Source organism: Neodothiora populina, assembly GCF_041146345.1.
Source record: "Neodothiora populina strain CPC 39397 chromosome Unknown canker_contig_8, whole genome shotgun sequence".
NCBI classification, from domain to species: domain Eukaryota; kingdom Fungi; phylum Ascomycota; class Dothideomycetes; order Dothideales; family Dothioraceae; genus Neodothiora; species Neodothiora populina.
This window is the reverse complement of record NW_027191411.1, coordinates 1,381,353-1,400,603: the sequence shown is the minus strand read 5'-3', so window position 1 is coordinate 1,400,603 and position 19,251 is coordinate 1,381,353. Positions and strand designations below refer to the sequence as shown.

General features: G+C 51.8%; 5 protein-coding genes across 6 annotated transcripts; 2 read left to right on the top strand and 3 right to left on the bottom strand.

Moving 5' to 3' along the window:
* Positions 1 to 284: 284 nt before the first annotated feature.
* AAFC00_006931 (uncharacterized protein) lies at positions 285 to 1,616 on the bottom strand (the record flags this gene model as incomplete). Its single annotated transcript, XM_069346958.1, has 4 exons — positions 285 to 688; positions 753 to 1,203; positions 1,262 to 1,496; positions 1,588 to 1,616. 4 exons carry the CDS (start codon positions 1,614 to 1,616, stop codon positions 285 to 287), a joined length of 1,119 nt encoding a protein of 372 aa, XP_069199837.1.
* A 1,985-nt stretch (positions 1,617 to 3,601) lies between these two features.
* On the top strand, positions 3,602 to 5,665 carry AAFC00_006930 (uncharacterized protein; the record flags this gene model as incomplete). The annotated part of the gene is made up of 1 exon (XM_069346957.1): positions 3,602 to 5,665. One exon carries the CDS (start codon positions 3,602 to 3,604, stop codon positions 5,663 to 5,665), a length of 2,064 nt encoding a protein of 687 aa, XP_069199836.1.
* A 2,442-nt stretch (positions 5,666 to 8,107) lies between these two features.
* On the bottom strand, positions 8,108 to 11,225 carry AAFC00_006929 (uncharacterized protein; the record flags this gene model as incomplete). 2 transcript variants are annotated; one of them, XM_069346956.1, is made up of 3 exons in its annotated part: positions 8,108 to 8,199; positions 8,268 to 11,137; positions 11,215 to 11,225. In XM_069346956.1, 3 exons carry the CDS (start codon positions 11,223 to 11,225, stop codon positions 8,108 to 8,110), a joined length of 2,973 nt encoding a protein of 990 aa, XP_069199834.1. The 2 variants fall into 2 exon arrangements, with proteins under 2 accessions (XP_069199834.1, XP_069199835.1); XM_069348535.1 differs by lacking the exon at positions 11,215 to 11,225 and having other exon boundaries at positions 8,268 to 8,877.
* Positions 11,226 to 12,306: 1,081 nt separating this feature from the next.
* Positions 12,307 to 17,118, bottom strand: AAFC00_006928 (uncharacterized protein; the record flags this gene model as incomplete). Its single annotated transcript, XM_069346955.1, has 7 exons — positions 12,307 to 12,579; positions 12,632 to 12,784; positions 12,838 to 13,555; positions 13,623 to 14,026; positions 14,076 to 16,197; positions 16,248 to 16,624; positions 16,681 to 17,118. 7 exons carry the CDS (start codon positions 17,116 to 17,118, stop codon positions 12,307 to 12,309), a joined length of 4,485 nt encoding a protein of 1,494 aa, XP_069199833.1.
* Positions 17,119 to 17,684: 566 nt separating this feature from the next.
* Positions 17,685 to 18,815, top strand: AAFC00_006927 (uncharacterized protein; the record flags this gene model as incomplete). The annotated part of the gene is made up of 2 exons (XM_069346954.1): positions 17,685 to 17,899; positions 17,966 to 18,815. The coding sequence occupies 2 exons, from the start codon at positions 17,685 to 17,687 to the stop codon at positions 18,813 to 18,815; spliced, it is 1,065 nt and encodes a 354-aa protein (XP_069199832.1).
* Between the last annotated feature and the right edge of the window lie 436 nt (positions 18,816 to 19,251).

Genomic DNA, 19,251 nt, shown 5'->3' with positions numbered 1-19,251 from the left:
AATTGATAATTATTTAATGGTACTTGGAAGCTGGTACCCACGAAGAAGAAAAAAGAAGACAACCTTCCAAAGGTCATGGTGAATCCTAGCCCTCCCCAATAATCTATCCAACCTTTTTACATGATATTCATCGTCATTGTGGTCAGCATCTCGTCTCGTTCATGCACAAGTCCGTGCTATTGATCGCGAGGATGCGGCCTGTCCCACTTCGGACTTTTTGATCAACACTCGCGATATGCATTTCCGGAACGCGTCAAGCTGCAGCTGCCGTGCACATCCCCATATTACTTCCTTGCGGCAAGACAAGCCTCGACGAACTCTTTGGGTGGATCTTGGCGGTAACCTTGCGGGTTGTTCTTCGTCCACCTCCATAGGTCCTCGCACGCATCCTCGAGTGTGTGTTTCGTCTCCCATCCGAACTCCGAGTTGGCGCGTGCGGGGTTGGCTGTTAGGTTGAGCACGTCGCCAGCTCTTCGGCCAACGACCTCGTAGGCGAGCTTGTGACCGACAGCGTGCTCGAACGCCTTGATCATGTCGTAGACTGTCGAGCCTCTGCCAGTGCCGAGATTCCATTCTCTTACGCCGGGCTTCTTCTCGCGCAGGTAGTTGAGTGCAGCTAGATGGCCATCTGCGAGGTCCAGAACGTGGATGTAGTCGCGAATGGCGGTTCCGTCTTTTGAGTCGTAGTCTAGTGGCTACGTGTCAGCATCTATGTCACTCGGTGGAAAAGTGTTTTACTTGTTCGAACTCACCATCTCCGTACACGAAAAGCTTCTCTCGCTTGCCCACTGCGACCTGTGCGAGAAGAGGAAGGAGGTTGTATGGCACTCCAAGAGGATCCTCGCCCATGATGCCGCTGGGATGCGAGCCGGCGGGGTTGAAGTATCGGAGGAGCGCGCCATTCCACTGCTCGCCGGTCTTGCCCTCCTTCTTGGCGTTGTTGCGCTGCGCATTGATGTGGTCGGTGATGAGCGTCTCGACAGTGAGCTTGGTGTCGCCGTAAGGGTTGGTAGGACCGGTCGGGCAGTGCTCTGGGATGGGGATCATGCCCTCGAAGCGGGTCGCATCACCGTAGACTGTGGCCGAGGAGGAGAAGACGATGTTGGTGACGTTGTGACGGCTCATGGAGCTCAACAGCGAAATGCTGCCCCCGACGTTGACGCGGAAATACTCGAGGGGCTTCTCGCCCGACTCGCCGACAGCCTGTTCGTCTCGTCAGCCGGGCCCATGCCAAACTAAAAAATCTCATCGTATGCCATACCTTCAGCGCGGCGAAGTGGATCACGCTGTCGATGTCGGGATGCGCCTCGAAGACCTTGTCGAGCCCAGCTTCGTCGGTGACGTCGACATTGTAGTAGCCGGGTCGCTTCCCACAGATGGTCTCGATGCGGTTGACGACCTCTTCCGAGGAGTTGTACAGGTTGTCGACAATGACAACATTGTAGTCGGCCTGGAGGAGGGCAAGGGCAGTGAAAGAACCGATGTAGCCAGTGCCACTTTGGAATACGACAGACAGAGGTCAGTGAACGTTCAGTGCGGGGCGGCGGGGCCCCGAGAGTAACGAGGTCTAATGTCTCTCTCACTCACCCAGTGACAAGAACTGAACCTGCAGGCATGATTAAGGTTGTGTGGTTGTGGACTCTGTTTGGATTGACAGAAGTGCTCAAGACTGTCTTAGGACGAAGACTAAAGGTCAGGTACTTGGAGCAGAAAGAAAAGTGAGACCCAGACGAAACAACACGAAGAAAGTCGGCGGGATATGTACTTGTACCTTGGCTCACTACTACTAAGGTACTACTAGAAACCGCTGGGATGTACAATACAGAAACGCGCCTGTTGATCGCAACAACTGCTGATGTGGGGCATAGCACTGTACTTGGATTTTATCTTATGACCAGCTGCGCGTACCAGGGGTCTAATTCTTCCGGAGCCCTCTCGTCTCGTCACCAACATGTGACGAGAGACTCTCTGCTATTCTGCCAGATTCGAATCCTTCCTTCGCTTATTCTCTGGTATCCTCTTTTTTTTTCCCTTGCCTCTTGCACTGCACGGCGCAATTGAGGGCGTCAGACTGTGGCCAAAAGCCAGCAGGGCGCATCTGAAGCATGATCGCGATGCGACAGCTTGCGATGGCTCGCGAATAAGCGACATTCGCACGTTGTTTGAAGATCGTACGCTAAGTGTACCCCATGCCCCCGGGGTGTTACATAAAGGAGGTGCGGACGGTGCGATTAGGAGAACAAATTTCCACCGACAATTCAGCCTAATGACGACGACGAGCGCATGCGAAACCAGCCAAACCAGTGAAATATTTGGTTTCGCTGTCCGTCATCCATCCGAGCATGGTCTGCACGTGGGCTCTCAACCCTGATAACTGATAAGGTGCAGTACACCCCAGCATCCACAATCGAAGCATCAAAACGCTACTGTTACCTTCAGGGACAGTAAGTATAAGTACTGTATCACGTACCATGCTGGACCCTGCAGTTTTCAAAACTGTGAAGCGAGATACTGTAACAACATGTCTGGAGACTCATTACTGCATATGTAACCATGATCTCGCTCTTCTTTAAAATCACGAGCTGATCCTTCCGAGCTTTCCTGTGCATTCAGATTGTCATTCGTCATCCCAACTTCACGCACATTGGGAGGGGCAGTCGATTTTCTTGACTAAAACCTTGCCGCCATCCGACCTACCCCAATGCGGATGGTGTCTACAGGCGCACAGACCAGCTTCACATCTGCTGGAGAAAGTCGAGGAAAGGGGGCCGGCCACTGTCTGTACTGTTGATGTTGTTGTTATTGTCGTCGTCCTCATTTCTGCGCATGCAGACTCACTCTCACTCCGTGGAATGTTATACGAAAACAGAAGTGCACGCTGGGAGAGTTCATAACACTCCGTCTTACCGAGGACTTGAAGTGTTATGCTCTCTTTTATTCGCCATTGAGAGGTGAGTTACTGAAGACTGACTGTGCCGCAACGCGTTCGAGACCTTCCTCGCGCTTTCGCACCGCGTGCAATTACTTGATTCCCTCAAAAATCTACCACAATCGAGATTCGATTTCTGGTCAAAAACATATGCTGTGACAGCCTATAAGCCTCCGTCATACCACGACTACGCTCAGTATTCTTATTCAGATCGTATTGAAGTGAGTTGGTAATAATATTGTGAAATATTGCTTTCCTTTGCCTACATCTCCTCAATAGCATCTCTCAATGAATCTACAATAGCAAGACGTGACCTATTGATCCTCCCAGCCACTCACTTGCCATGTAGTTCAATTACTTGAACCCTTCCAGTCTTTGTCCATTTCTCTTTGTCACACACGATTTCCTCATTCTCACACCTTTTCTTTCTTGGCTGGTCCAAGAATACGTACCTTGTTCGCAACACCCACCTGTTCAATTTCCATGTCAGAGACGGACTCGTCTAACAGCAATTGCCGGTCCGTGGCGTGTGCATTTTAATTCTCACAAGCTTGACGTGCTAACTTGTAGAACAGCTTTCCTTGGAGAAAAGCACCCACCGGCCTTCACCAGAGTGCCGAACATATCACTACAGACAATACACTCAATCCAGCTTCTCCTGCAGCTGTGGTCATGACTGAAACACCAGCGCCCCGTCGTTCTACGCGTGCGACATCTGCTCGCGCTGGCAGTGCCACCCCAGCACCGAGCCAGCCCGCGCGTCGTAGCCGCGCAAGAACTCCAAAGGCTGCGCCTCTGCCGGCTGTGCCAACGGCGACGTCTCATGCTTATGGAGCACGTGGTAGGGTGTCCCTAGAGACTCAAGTTGATGTGTCTGGTGGCGAGGGTGGCTTTGCGGAGGTTTTCAGCGCACGCCGTGCCGCAGCAGTCGGTCGCGATTTGACCAACAAGGGTGTCCATAGAGCATTCAATCGTGAGAACAGCGAACCAGTCTCGGGAGATGAACTTGCTGAAGCAGAGGAGTCCGAGGGCGAACATGCTGGACACGAGCTTTATGAAGACAATCAGATGAGCGGTGAAGATGGTGGAAGAAGACGCATCGCTAACTTACGCGATCCAATCCCGGCTGCGCGCCCCTCTGCGATCCCAGCCGATACAATCCGCATTTCAGGCACTGCAAGTCCAAATGCGCACCACCGCCAGATTAGAGGAATTACCACCAAGCCTCATCACGGTGAAGGAGTCATCAACTCTCATGCTGACATAGACTCCACTAACGGCTACGATCCTCCACTTGGTAATTCGGATGTTACCCAATACCCGAGCTATACGGATCTTGATACTCAGTTCGACTACTCCGGCTCTTTCGCGGAACGTCCTTTCTCTCGTGCCACGACTCTGGACCCACCTCCAACTCGCGAAGAAATCGAGGCTGCTCAACCATGGAGCCTGGCAGTCCTGTGGGAGACTCTGCTACGCTGGGTGCAGATGCCCTTCGTCTCATTCGCTAGGCTCTCTCCAAAGGCCAAGAATGGCCTTCTTGCGAGCGTGCTGGTCCTCACAGCCGCACTGCTTCTGTGTCCAAGCACACTGAACGCTATCATCTCGGGAGGTTCTGCAATCGGCGGAAGGTTCGTGGACTCGCTGTCTTCCTTTGGCAAACACGACCTCAGCATCATGCATCGCGTGGAGAACTTGGAGAGGGATGTGCGCCGTATGGGCAAGGAATTTCGATTCGCCACTCAGAAATTGGAAGAAATACTTCCCGAGCACATGATGGTTCGCAAAGACGCCGCTACCGGCGAGTGGGACCTACCACCAAATTTCTGGACTGCACTACGCGAGAGATTGGCCGACGAAGGTTCTGCAATTGCTTGGGATGGTTTCATCTCCACTAACAAGGCCAAGTTGGATGAGGCTGCTGGAGCCAGCGTTTCAAAGGCCCTGAGCCAGCACCAGCAGGTCATCGATCAGAGACTATTCATCGAGCGCGTAGAGCAAATTGCCAGCGAGATGGCGTCTCGCACGACTGTCGACATGATCAAAGCAATTCCGGCTGGCGACAAAGGCTCTAACATGCTTTACAATCTCGCACTCGCCAATCTTGCGCGCAACACCGACCTTGCCATTCAAACCGTTAATTACTTCTCATATGGCTTCGGTGCCGCTATTGATCCTTATCTCACATCGCCAACCTTTGAAGCCGAGAAGCTGTGGCTTCCAAAACGAATCCTCAAGCAGTATCTGTCCACCGCCCCCAAGGCTCACCCACCCTCCAAGATCCTTCAGCGATGGGACGAGGCGACAGACTGTTGGTGTGCGGCAGAATCTGATGTCCAAGGCAAAGCCCAGGTCGGCGTCTTCATGCCGCTTCCCATTGTCCCCACCAGCATCACCATCGAGCATATCCCCGCTAGAGGTACCATTGATATCGGGGCTGCGCCGAAGGAATTTGAGGTTTGGGTCACCAACACCGAGATGCCTTTTATCTCAGACATTGCACGAATCGACGAGCATGGCTGCGGAGAGCAGCCTGGAAAGAACTATGTCTGCATTGGCAAAGGCAGCTACAGCATTCACGGTCCCAATCACATCCAGAACTTCGCGCTGGGCGCGTCCGACCTTGTTGGCTCGGTGAACAAGGCCGTGGTCAAAGTGAAGAACAATTGGGGCAAGAGCTACACTTGTCTGTACCGACTCAGGATGCATGGCGAACACGACGAGAGCAAGGTCTGAGACAGATCTGGACGTTTTATTTTTTAGTTGCATAAGGCGCATGGAATCATGGCGTTGAAGTCATTTCGAGTGTCATTACATGGAACAGTGCTGGCTATGTTTCGTTTCTGATCAACTGGATATCATGGCATTTTCAAAGGGGACAGTCGGGCGTGGGGGGAGGCAATCATGGTGTTGCTGCTTTTTAAACCTAATCGTCCATCACAAATACCCACGGGGAGCGCTGCGCATGCATACACGTTTTTATTGTCCATGAACGTGTTTTGACATTATTCGGTTGAGGTGGCTATGCTAGTTTTTGATATTGATCTTTTAATTCAAAACAAAATTCTTCCCTTTTTCTGCACTTCAATCGATTGAACTATGTCTTCACTGCTGCCTTTCTCCCTCACACTTCACAAGAGGCATCTGCTGAATTCGATAGGCGGAACACAGGGGTCCGAAGGAAACAGTCCAGGTCACCATATCTCGCCGAAAACGACCTTTCATCGAGTCCACATTGGAAACCAACAAAGGAATGAATAAACGCCCTCGAAATCACAAGATGGACTGGACGAACGTTACATGCCTCGCAGATTACCTCCAGCTCGCCCAGACAAAGGCATCGATCCCGCTTGGTTCGTCACTCAGCCGACGATCGAAGTGATTCGAGGAATGCTCTTATTCGAGCTATGAAGTCGAGAACAGCAATCTCGGTAGAGGTGGGAGATGAAGTCATGTCCTATTATTGATTATGTCCATCCCCTCTTGAGGAGACTGTTGTGACTCGAAAGAGGTAGAAGAGGAGTGCTTTTTCCTCTTACTGCGATGCAGAATCTCCCTTTCTTCCAACCTGATCCTCACAGAGGCTTTTGACCTATCATTTCCATCTTGACTACCTCAGTCCTGCCAATACTTGTTCACTTCACCCCAGCAATAGCATAAGATGCCGCCCAAACGCGCCACGCAGAAGCGCAAACCCCCCACCGCATCCACTTCCACCGCGCGAGGCAAAAAGACCAAAAAGGCCCCCGTCGAACCCCCTGTCCCAATCTCCCTACCCAACCCCAGCACAACCGAACACCTGTGGCACCCCCCTTCTTCTTCCTCATCACCCCCCTTGAAAGTCTGGACGCCCCCGGCCCCATTCCTCTCCTCCCCCTGGAGCGTAACCACGACGCAGACCCAAACGACGAACCTGAAACAGGCGGCGTCGAAAGCCGTGCAGCAGGTGTATCACGAGTACACGAACCAGCGCCCGGGTCATCGCACGCGGCTAGGCATGAGGGATTGGTTCCAAGATGGGGCAAAGATTGTCTGATGTGGGACTGCGAGGAGGGATGGATGGGGGGGAAGGTTTAGCAGGGGGCCTGAGGTCCGGGGGGAGGGTGTAGGCTTGGGATTGTAGGTCTTCTGTTTCTTTCCCTCCGGTCTTGTGTGACAGGAAGGAAAAGGAGCTGATAGTCACAGGACCGAGAACCAAACCGACGAAGACGACGCAATCCACACCCGCGCCACCTGCCTTACACCCCTGACTCCCAAATCTAAGCAGACCAAACAAGAAACATTCTGGTTCCTGCGCCTGCGCCGCCCAGGCACAGAAGTCCGCGTCAACCACGTGCCGTACACTTTTTCGCCGGGACAAATCAGGCGTCATCGGCCCTTTGCCTGAGTTTTCCATTGTGGAATATGGGAGTCGCGATGATGGTGCTGCGCTGGTTTTCACGACCTTCTTAGGCATGAAGTGGGGCCCTGAGAGGGAGGTATGTTACTTCTTCTTACTTGTTTTCTGTTCCGGTCTAGAGGGAATGGATGTCTGGAATAGGAATTCGTGGGCTGATGTGTTGTGCGAGATAGGTTCTGGTTCTTCCGTCCGAGGAGGCGATGAGGCTGCTGAAAGGCTAGTGTGTCATTGCGAAAGGACGACAAAGTCTCGAGAAATAAGTTGGCTTCAGGTGCTGTCTGTCTAGTACAACATACTTGAGTGGACGCAGCAGCGGAAAATAGAGGTTGGAGAAAGCCACGACACTTTGATCTCTCCTCTCACGTATAGCTGTCGTCGTTCGCGGTACAGCGAGCCATCAAGATATAGGGAAACCCTGTCCAAACTATGATGAAGGACAAAATAGAAGCGAAAGGCTGTCGTGCCTTCGAGCAGGCTAAGTGCGATAGCCGACTGCCCCTGATCGACTTTCATGCATTTTTTGTCTCAATTCGTCGAGGAGGGTCAATTTCTGCCAAGTGTGAGGCGGGTACGTACGCGGAGACGCGAGTGAAGTATCTCGCAATACCCCTGAAACACCGGGGGACTTGAATCATAACTCTCAAGCTGCTTTGAAAATAAAATAATTGTATTGTACACGTCAATATCTGCATATCACCCGTCTGTCTGTATCCTTGTCGACGTAGTGACATCGGTTCTGTTTCCCCTCTCCATTTGTATCCTTTCCCAATCGTACAGTATTACATGATACCTTTGATCCCCAGAATCCCTCCCGATTTGCTGGTCTTGTCCGTCTTGTTTTTGTTCTTGATTTTCATGTTCTGTGCTCCACCTGTGTAATGTCAGCATATCACTCGCCACAACATGCTCGACGACAAGAGAAAGAAAAGGCCGACGTACCTCTGCCATATACCACTCGGACCTCCGGCTTACTTTTGCCTTTCTTGCTGTATATCGAGCTACGTCCGTCCTCCGAGACACTAAAGGCGCTTTTGCTGACTTCTCGCATCATCGACGGTGCGCCCGACTCGTAATCCGATGTGGAAGAAGGAGCTGCGCCCCAAGCCGCGGTATGTTGTGAATATCCATCGTTAATCAAGTTGCTGTTACCATGGAAAGGCGGGCCTCCGGCCATCATGTGTTGCTGATATTGCCCGGATGGCATGGGCGGGTTGAGACGGTGATCAGGCATCATCGCAGAAGGTTGTGGATAAAGTCGTTGATGATCGTAGATGTTTGGAGACTCGAAAGAACGGCGATCTTTATAGTACATGGGATCCATGTTGTTTCTGTCGTAATCCTGGCCACCTCTGTCCAGTGCGTTGTAGTCTTGCGCCAGACTGGGCTTGCGCTGACGAAATTCCATGGGCATCCTCGGCTCACGGTGATTGACACCAGCTACGAGCTCTTGGTAACGGATCCTGAGGTCTGTATAATCATCCAATAATTGCGCGTATGCTCTCTTAGTCTGCGTGAGTTTCGCGCGGGCGTGTGCCAGCATTGTCTCCATCTCCGCTGTCGAAGGCGATGTCTCCGTCCCTATGGTAGCATTATCGTGGTTGCTTGTGACCATCTCCAAGCGTGCCACAAGTTCGGTCGTCCTGGTCTCAAACATCCGCTTCGCTCGTTCAAGCTCCAGTTCCCGGTTTTTCAGAAGAGTCTTCGTGCTGTCCAGTTCCTGCTTTGTCATTTCTTGCTCAGCTTCAGTTGTTTCAGCATGTAGTTCGCGTTGTCGGTGCATACGTGTTTGTCTCGAAAGTTCGGATAACTCGGCCCGCAGTCGTTCTACCTCGTCAGCATTTCCTCGGAGTGACTCAAGTTCTTCTTGTTTACTGAGCTCTCTAGCTTCGCTTTCGACGAGCAGTAAGCGCAGTTGATCGCAGTCTCTGGACGCTTGTTCAAGGTCACGTTGTAGGGCTTCCTGGTTTGTGAGATCAGCTTTCAGCGAACGAATCTTGGCAGTGAGCTGTTCCTCGCTTTGTTTCGTGTGTGTCCTCCGAGCTTGTGTTTCCTTCTGCATTTTCTCATTGAACCTGATGGCATCACCAAGCTTCTTGCGAAGAGCACGATTGGCATTGATGAGTGTGGCTGTTTCTGCTTCGATTGTGACTGCCTTGATGTGATTTCTTCGCAGTTGGCCGATCGCTGCGACGTGCTGGTGCTTCAGATAACGCTCAAAGGTCAATTCGTTGCGTAGTGACATCAATTCACGCTGCAGCTGAGTGACATCATGTGTGAGAGAGATAGCTGTGGATTGTGAGCTGGCCACAGGAGTGTCTGGCGATGACGTCTCCTTGACGGGCGACGGACCGGGCTGAGATTTGTGGGATGCAGCAGGAGAAACGGGGGTCGTCGGGTCCGCATCACTATCAGCTTGAACATCTTTTCTGGGCTGGTCAAGAGTCATCAGAAGCGGCAGCGCCGGCAAGTCACTTGTTGGTGGTGGTCCCGGACTGGCGAGTGCAGGTCTTTGACCAACGTATAGCCCTAGGCATTCGGCGATGACCTCGGATGGTTCAGCTTTCAACCATCGATTCTCGGCGATTTCATCCTCTACAGTGGCGTTAAAGAAGCTCGGGTGCAGCAAGTGAAGACGCTGGAATTGCTCGGTTCTGGTTCGGATGACAGCTTGGTCGAGATCGAATTCGTTGGCGCCAGGGAAATCAAGATTCTTAAGGTATTTGCGAGGCTTGCGAATGTAGCTCATGAAGCTGAGGGGATAGAGGCCGTAGAGGTAGGTAAAGTAATGCAGAAGATCGGGAGCGGTGGACTCAGGCATATCAGGAAGAGGATGCAGAGTAGTCCAGGTGGGATCAGATCCGTCTTCTTCGTCATCTGAATAATCTGACTCGTCTTCTCGAGGCAGGCGGTCGTCAGTCACGAGGTCGCGCTGAGCCTTGGTACTGGATGCGCTGAATTTTTCCCAGCAGAGGAACCGACTATAAACAAGGAACAGTCGAGGCAGCTGGGTAGCAACAGTGGCAGGAATGTGCGGCAGCAGCATGATAAGACAACGCAGCGCGGCGGACACGACTAAGGTCGCGGTATCATTCATGAGACACTTGAGCAGGTGTTCGACGACTGCAGTGTGCACGACCAGATACAAGTGGGCCTGCTGTTCCTCGAGGAAAGCGGCCAGGAGCGACAAGGCACGGAAGCGGGTGTCGGTAACAACGAGGTAGTTGTCAATTGCGAGAAAGAAGTCCTTAGCGCGTTTGTGGCCGAAAGCAACAAGCATCTTCTGAAGCTGCTGCGCTGCTCGGGCTCTGGTCCGCAATGGAAGTTCAGGGTTCTGCTGAGATTCTGGAGTGCTTAGAGCAGTGCGCGACATGTACGCATCGAGGAGAGTGGCTGCTAAGGTTGAACAGGTTCGTGCTCTCTCGCGCGCATCAGAGGAATCGTCGTCATACGCCATTGCCTGAACGACAAAATCCTCGGCATCGTCAAGAGATGACCTCCAAGCGGATTCGAGGTGGACAAAGGGCAGCAGGGCATTGTTGAACCAGTACACGACATCGTCCGCGGCGAGAAGCGGGCGCACTTGATCTAAGACTGACATGAACGGGCCAAGTCTGGCCTGGTCTGTTTCGACACGCCCTTTGTAAAGATTGATGAGCTCATGTTGGAGGCGGGTCGCCGTATCCACATCATTCTTCCTGGCTTTTAATGTAAGGGTAGAGAGCGATTGCTTCAGATCTTCGATGGACGTAGGGGTGAGCTCAGACTGTGAGAAGGTGTCCGAGAGCAGCGTTACAATGTCATTGAGAGAGCTAAAGACGAGAGGTCAGTATAACGATGACAACCATTACCCGCTCATTGTCCAGCTGCCGTGGGAGACATTGCATACCCTGAAGACATGGCTTATACGCCCTGCGCGAGAAGTGCGCAATGGCAGGTGATTTGACTCAAGTCTCTTCCTCTTTGTGCCGTGATTTCTCTTTACTTCTGTCTTGATTCTTGTGGAGGTGCGGTAGTCGCTTTTCGTTTACTTAAGATCAAGTCCGGGATCGTGGTGGGTTGATCGTTGATGCAGTGTGAAGTGAAATCTAGAGGCGGCACGATGAATGTCAGAATGAGCTAGGTGAAGGTAGGACCGCGCAAGACGGAGCAGTAAAAGAGGCAGGCGCAGCAAAACAGGCAGGAGCAGCAGGAATGGGACCAGTAGTAGGACGAGGTGTGCTGGCATGCGCGAGACGTCTCCTCTCTGTCTCTTTCTTCCGCTCTTTCTGATGCACACACTCACTCTTTGTCGCCGCTCTGAAAGTAACAAGGTAAAGTGCTCGTTACACACATGGCTGTTCACGGCAGCGTCATTCTTGGGGGCAGAGAGCAAGGTGTTCTAATTACAGGTACAAGTGAGGTAGCTGTTAATTGACTGTTTTAGGGAAAAGACGTCAGCGCGAACAAAGCCCGCTTTATTCTTCTGCTTGCAGCTCAGACAGTACCAGTACAATTTACGTATCGCCGAGGGACATGAAGCCAACTATGGAGACTCAGGCAATACCAGAATGATAAAGACTCCACTCTTATCTACAGTCTTTCACAATTCAGATGATTATGGACGGGAGCTATCTCAATTTTCGTGGTAAACGTAGTCGACCAGATTGCTGATTGTCACGTCAATCGCGTAACCTCTCGAACTGGAGACCCTTAATCCGGTCCGTGCGCACCCGCCCTATCTCCATAATTTGTTATCTTACCTCCGTAGCACTATCCTCGCAAACCTCGCTTGAAATTCCATATACGTCATGTCCAATGCAATCTCGACGATATTGCGCTTCCCTCAATCATCCTTATTATATGGATCGCCGCATTAATACATCTTCTGGATCTGCAGATCGTCCCGAGCGTAAACCCACTGTCTCGATAACATTGCACTCGCCCTCTATTGCATCAGGTCCACGACGCCATGCTGAACATCCGTACCCTCGCTGCCACCTCAACCGCCTCGTAGATGACAATCGCACCCATATCTCGCCCTGAACTCGGGACTGGTAAGTCCCTCTAGCTCCTTGAGAGCAGACTTTGCTGCCTTTACCTTCGCGTAACGAGCAGACTTCGCCCGCCACGCTCCCACGGGCTCCGGATGCTCGTGGATCATGACACCCGCGACAACATCAGCCGTCGAGCCCATGCCAGTGCCTTGCTCGCTTGCCAAAAGCTGAAATTCTTCGCAGCCCATTTGATCCCTGAGAAAGGCTTGTAGCCGCGTCTGCTTGCCTCATTAGCTCTTTCCGACGACCGAGAAACACCATTTTGCTTACTACTGGGTGATTATTCGCGAACGAGTCGTACATCGTCATGTCCTCAAAGTATGGCTTCATATGTCTGTTGAAGAACTTCAGCACTTCGTTGTAGTCGAAATCCGAGTCGATGAAGACAGCCCCGACGTAAGCCTCCACTATGTCTGGGAGGCACTGTGCATTGCGCTTAGTATCCACCCAACACCTTTGATTCTTCTGGTGCTCACCTTTGGCCCTTCTTTGACATGTGTCCAGTAGTCTCTCGCCCCAGCTGCTACTTCTTCTGCATTCTGCAATTCATCCACGTATTCATCAATCTGGCTTATGATGATGTCGTTGTACAGACGGATATGCTTGTGAAAGCAAATCTTCACGCACAGCGCGCCTAAGAATTTGTTGGAGACCATAGCCATCTTGTGTTCTGTAAGCCACTGTGGATCTCCCTCCGGGTAGTTGTAGAAAAGATGAGAAACGCACGCCATGTCGAGCAGTGCATCGCCCAGAAATTCCAGCCTCTGGTAGCTGGGTATGCCATCCGACCAGGTAGCTGGATATGAGGGATGGTTGAATGCACATCTCAGCAGCCGGGGATAACGAAAGTGATAGTCATGGGCGAGCTCTACTTGTCGAGCCACCTCCACATGGTGACCCATCGCTTCGCCTAACTGATACGAGGGCAAGTCGTATGACTTGCTGTAATCTGACCATATCTGCATCGTGTGATCCGGACTACCTACGAACTTGGTCACTGACAAGACCGCGTCGGACCAATCAATTGGGTCCCACCTCTCGAGACGATTGTGTGTAAGAAACGCCGCTCCTATTAGTGCTTCGCACACGTCGGCAATGGTCTTGTCTCCAAGGTTATGCCCGTGGACCTCAGCCCCTTTGGCATTAGAGCCTTTACCTTCTAGCAACTTCAGGCCGTTAGGATACCAGGTCCGTCTGCAGAGAATGATTAGCGAGTTTCAATAGGTCAAACAGGATGTGTTTTAGACACTGGTAACCGTACCTCGAGAAAGCCTGGCTGCGAATATACTCAGCAATGTTCAGTGGTTGAGCATTATTGAAAAGATTCTGGTTACAAAGCAACAGCATCCTTTTAACGTGAAAGTCGAACTCATTGTCGTTGGGATTCTGTGTGAAAACCGCTATCGAGGTCGCCATCTTCAAGAAGCAGTCGCCCAAAAACTCCAACCTCTCGTAGTTGTTTCCCATGCCTCTCTGAAAATTTAATCTTTCGTATTGCTGTTGATCTTCGGTATTATCAGAGTCCTTCGTGATAGCTTCGAGGGCCAACCGTAGGTCGATGTTCAGACCAAGTTCCGTGCATAGCTCCTGTGCTATCAGGTACGAATCGTATCTATGAATGACAGCGGGAAAGAGATAACACATCGAAACCACAGTAGAGGGGAGCTGTAAGCACATCAGACAATCGAAATTAAGAGCTGCTTGCATTACCTACCGCTGATATTTTAAGTGGTTCAGGGCAAAGAAACGCTTTCGTGTTCTGCCCATGCTCCTTCACTTCCGGTTCAGCAAGCATGTTACGGCGGTGAAGCACCCTCTCAACTTCCAAGACAGGCTGCTTCGGATCCCAGTTGCGTCGGTGTCGCGAGGCTTTCCAAAGGCTGACCGAATAGTCTAGTATATTGGCGGTCCGCTTCGTGCTAGTAATTCCCTCTGGTACAGGGTCGAGAGGTCCATACTCTGCAGCGATCCTTTTCGAGAAGAATCGCTTACCACCGTCCCATTTATCAACGAGAAATTTGTCCAGGAGGAAGTCATTCGGCATTCCCGCTGTCCACTCGAAGCCGTCATTCTGCTGGACTGTATCCAGGATAGACCAGTCAATCAGACTCGATACGTTACTTGGAGTAGTGTGTTGCGAGCTACGATCGCGTATAGGGGCGAGCCAATATGGCGTTCTTGCTTGATTGTACTCGTACGTCTTGTTGAAGATGTCTTTGAAGATACGTAATGTAAAGTTCGTCAGGTGATCTAGCTCTCGACTGGATGGCTTTAAGGCGGCTGTCGATGAGACTGACTTTATGTATGTTCTACGACCCGCATTGAGATATACGGGAAAGTCAGGAAAATCGGGCAGAGGGAAGCGAGTCAAAAGCACAATAGGCTGATGTGGTCGATCTAGCCCATCACTCACGTCTACTATGGTCGGGTATAGACGTATCGGCTCACCATTAAGAGAGTCTGTCCACATACTTGGCTTTAATCGCATTATGTAATTGCCCGTCTGCTTCATGTTCAGTGCGAGAGCAGCGTTACGCATCAACGGTAACTTCTTTGCATACGTGGGAACGAGGTGGTCATCCAGGAAGCCACCTTGGTAGAGCAATTTGCATGCCTCAAGGGCTGCAGCGCGCTTTGCGACTGCTTTCCTACCGCAAGGTCGTCCGATTGCGCTTCTGATGGGCGAGCTGTCGGGCATTATGACCTCGTAGACAAATTGCCCTGCACAGTGAGACATGATATAATCAGGCTGAAGGATGCTATCTACATCTGTAGGTAGGCAGTTGACGAAATGTGCCAGGAGCTGCAGACAAGAGCCCATGGTGATTTTTGCAAGGGTGCTAGGTATCGTAAAGGAATGATCTTCGGGTTCGAGGGTGTTCAGTGGTTCCTCATTCCCGTCCAAGCGACGATCACTGGGCAATGCTTCGCAAAATCTTTGCATCAGCCTCTCGGACAGTCGATTCTCTTGCATGTTTTGGTCATGGACAGGGTTTCCCTGCTCAAGCATGTGTAGAAGTCTGGAGTACTTGTGTCGGGCACGTCCACGGGACTGGACATATTGTATCATGGTCTTGCATAGGTCGAATCGAATAACCACATTACAATCGGGCACATCGAGACCTTCTTCGGCAACGGAAGTCGCAAACAGGCAATTCAATTCGCCTTTGCGAAACTTTATCAAGGTAGTGACCTGGACACGAAAGGTCGCTTGAAGGTCATCCAGCCGTCCTGTGCCCGAGCCGGTAAGAACACCAGATCGTAGGTGCGGCCCGCCTACAAGATGGAAAACCTCGTGCAAAAGACGTGCAACGACCCGTCGCTCCACAAAGACAATACAGCGATGACTGGACGGAACTTCGAAGTACTCAAGCAGGTAGCGATGGAGTGACACAACCTTGTGGCTGACATCTGGAAATGCAAGATGCGGTGCAAAGAATTGATGCTCTGCTACAACGGCAATGGCTTCCTTTATCTGGTCTAGCTCAGCATTAATCCTGTTGAGCCGGTCAACATCCGCAGTATCACTCGAAGACCTTTCAATCTTGCTCTCGAGCTGTTGAGCCTTCTTTTCGGTAAGCGCAAAGGTCCAGTAGTAGTCCGCACACCAACGACCTAGGTGGGAATAAACGACCATGGCTCGCTCCAGAAGTGGTTGTATGACACGAAGTCCACCAAAGCGAGCCTTCAGCGTGCGATACAGGTCTGTTTCTGGTGGAAGGATCGGGCCTGGAATGTATCGCACGATCTCTTCGCGGGGTTGTGAAATGGTCTTTTGCAACAGTCTCAGGTCAGAGGTGGTCACAATCTGGCTGCACAGGATGTCCTCAAGATCACTTCTGGCCGTTAGTATACAGCTTGACGATAAGGAGTAACGAGCGATTACCTAGCCGCGCGCACGACATCCACCTTGGCATCAACAGGAGAAGCTGTCATACCAAAGATCCTAGGGCGAAGGTCACGATCAGGTTCCTTCAGATAATATTCGCGAATGACCTGCGCATAGGCATTGTGCTTCTTCGCGTGATGTGCTTCGTCGAAGATGAGCAGATTAATCTGCCGCATAGTGATGAAGGAATGCATGAGGCAGTGATTGAGGATGTCCGCAGTGCAGACTATGACCTTATTGGTGGCGAGGTGCTCAGCCCATACGTCCCCGGTCCAGAGGTCGCACTTCATGGCTCCACAAAAGCGCTCGACACTACAGTCAAGGTTCTTCTCGAGAACGGCGAATTGTTGAAAGAGCAGAGTTACCGAAGGGACCTACCGCTTGATCAGTAAGGCCAAAAGCCTCCATCAATCTGCGGGGTCAGACTCACCAGGAAAATGGCGACACGGCCAGGTTTTCCTTGACGGCGATCCTCAAGCTCTTGGTCTATCACGTGTCTTAGTAGAAGGACGGCAATCAAGGTTTTGCCAGATCCAGTTGCCAGAACTGCGATGGTATTCTGCATTTTGGCTCGTTCAAAGAGCTCCATCTGATATTCTCGTGGACCGGTGATGATCGGGGTAGTCTCGCTCTGCGCGAGCAGAGCTCGGATAGATAGTTCTTCGTCAGCGGCAGTTCTGTTTTCTCTCACTTTTTGGGTTTCGATGCTCGCTTCGGTGGCTCGTAGCGCCCAGACGTGGAAGTGAGCATTGCGGATACGACGTTTCTCGGACCTGGTGTGACTTGTCTGGCCAGACTCAACTTCGGCATCACTCTCGCTATCGTCAGCATCTTGTCTGGTGCGAGCGGACATCCTCTCTAGCTCCATGTCGATGCGGGAAGGCGAAGCTGGAGTTGAAAGCACAATAGACAGTTCAGATTTAGACCAGATTCCAGCTGGGCAATCAACATCTAAGATTTGACGAGCTGTTCCCGGCTTCCTGTGTTGGACGGAAAGCCGCAGCTGAGCATTGGTTGCTTGCTCAAGCTAGCATAGATACAGCGCCAGATGTAGCTGCACTGCGGAGGGCACTGGGCGGACGAATGAAGTTATGCAATACTTGGCTCGTAACCCATGAGCAGTGATAGACCGCAGTTGATGCAGTCTACCTTAGCTACTTGACCCCAGAGCGATGTGTGTTCGTCCTTCAAAGCATCATGAGTCGATGCAGGAAAGGCAGGGTGATGCAAGTGGACAAGGTGAGGTGAAGTAGTGTTGATGTACAGATACACAGTAAGTAGTAGTAGAGAGCGATAAGATGCGATAAGATTGGGCGGGGCAAAGTGGAAGCTTTGTCCCTTTGTCCCACAATTCAAGCTGCCCGTTTCACAATTATTGTGTCTTCGTGTGCTGTGAGACTGTAGATTCCGATATCAAAACAAAGTAAAGACACGATGGCAGAGGAAGGCAACAGTCTCAAGGCGCTGTACTCATCAGCAGAAACAAAGCGCGCAGAGCTCGAGGCTGCAATCAACTCCAACACTCCGGCCTATCAAGACAAGCTCGCCGCCGCCATAGCGACATACGAGAAATGCCTCCGCCTCGTCGACCAAGTGGCGCTGTTCAGTGACAATGAATCCGTCGACGATCTATCATCTAACAATATCCAGTATGTCATTGCTTGAGTGACCCCTTCGCAACGCTGAGCCTTTCCTTAACACCATCCTCCTTACAGATACTTGTTGATCCACTACCGCATTGCGGACCTGCTGCAAAGACAAACCGCCGCAGATCGCAAGACCGCACTCAGCCAAGCACAATCAAGCTATGCGCAATACCTCAAGTCACTGGACAACTACGACCTACTGTCAGCCGGAGATGCAAGACTGTTCGAACGATATCGCGAATCCCCAAACACCTTTTCCACCGCCTCCACCACGGACCCCGCTGCCCGGCGCGAGACCAAGATCAGCAGATTCCGTGAAGAGAAGGAAATGAGACAGAAACTCGATCATTTACGACGGAACCCGACCGCCCTCCAGAACGACGATGAAATGTACCGTCGCCTGCAACTGGCCCAGCTCGCATACTGCACCCACCAAGCATTCCAGTCTCTCGAATCCATCGCTCAGGAGATGCACATCCTCTCTCTCGCACCCCGCGATCCTCCTCCTTCTTCCAACCACTCTGATCAACCGCGAGACATGCGTGAACGTGGCGGCAGGACAGATAACTACTCCGAGCGTCTAGACGGGCCCCTTTCCGCAGGCCTGACCGGTCCCATCCTGAGCCCTGACGGACGGCCTCTGCGTCCCTTCACTCTCCTCGATACACGAACACGGATGCAACAGGGCGTCTTCAGACCCGACCACAGCCTACCAACCATGACCATCGACGAGTATCTAGACGAAGAAAGACGCCGAGGCGGCATGATCGAGGGAGGCGGTGCGCAGTCGGGAATGTCCCCGGAGCCCGACGAAGACAACCTGGAAAAAGCAGACGCCGAGACAATGAAGGCCAGAGCTTGGGACGAATATACCGAGGACAACCCGAAGGGCTCAGGCAACACGGTCAACAGAGGCTGAAGGACATCTTCTTCTTCTTCTTCTTCTTCTTCTTCTTCTTCTTCTTACTACACTCTGATGCGCATACGCATACAGGAGGACGCACGGCAGATGATAATAAGCCCGGCATTGCATCATCAACCACAGACCTCGGTCATGTGCATAACACCACTACACGTAGGCCCAGGTCGCCATAACAGACCCGCTTACCGCCTGACTAGCAGGCCTAGCCTTGATGCGGAGCTCTCACACCTTCATAGAGTCCCTGAGATCTCTTCCTCTCTCTCTCTCTCTCGCCCTCATGCATACATCTGCTTCCGCAACAGCAGGTCTTGTGCGGCCAATGCTTCGAGACGCAAATTCACAAATTCACGCGAGGGAGTGAACAGACTCTTGCTCATTTGATACGAGTTCTGAGTTCTAAGCGCGTTGTACTCACACCCCCCCCCCACCTCCC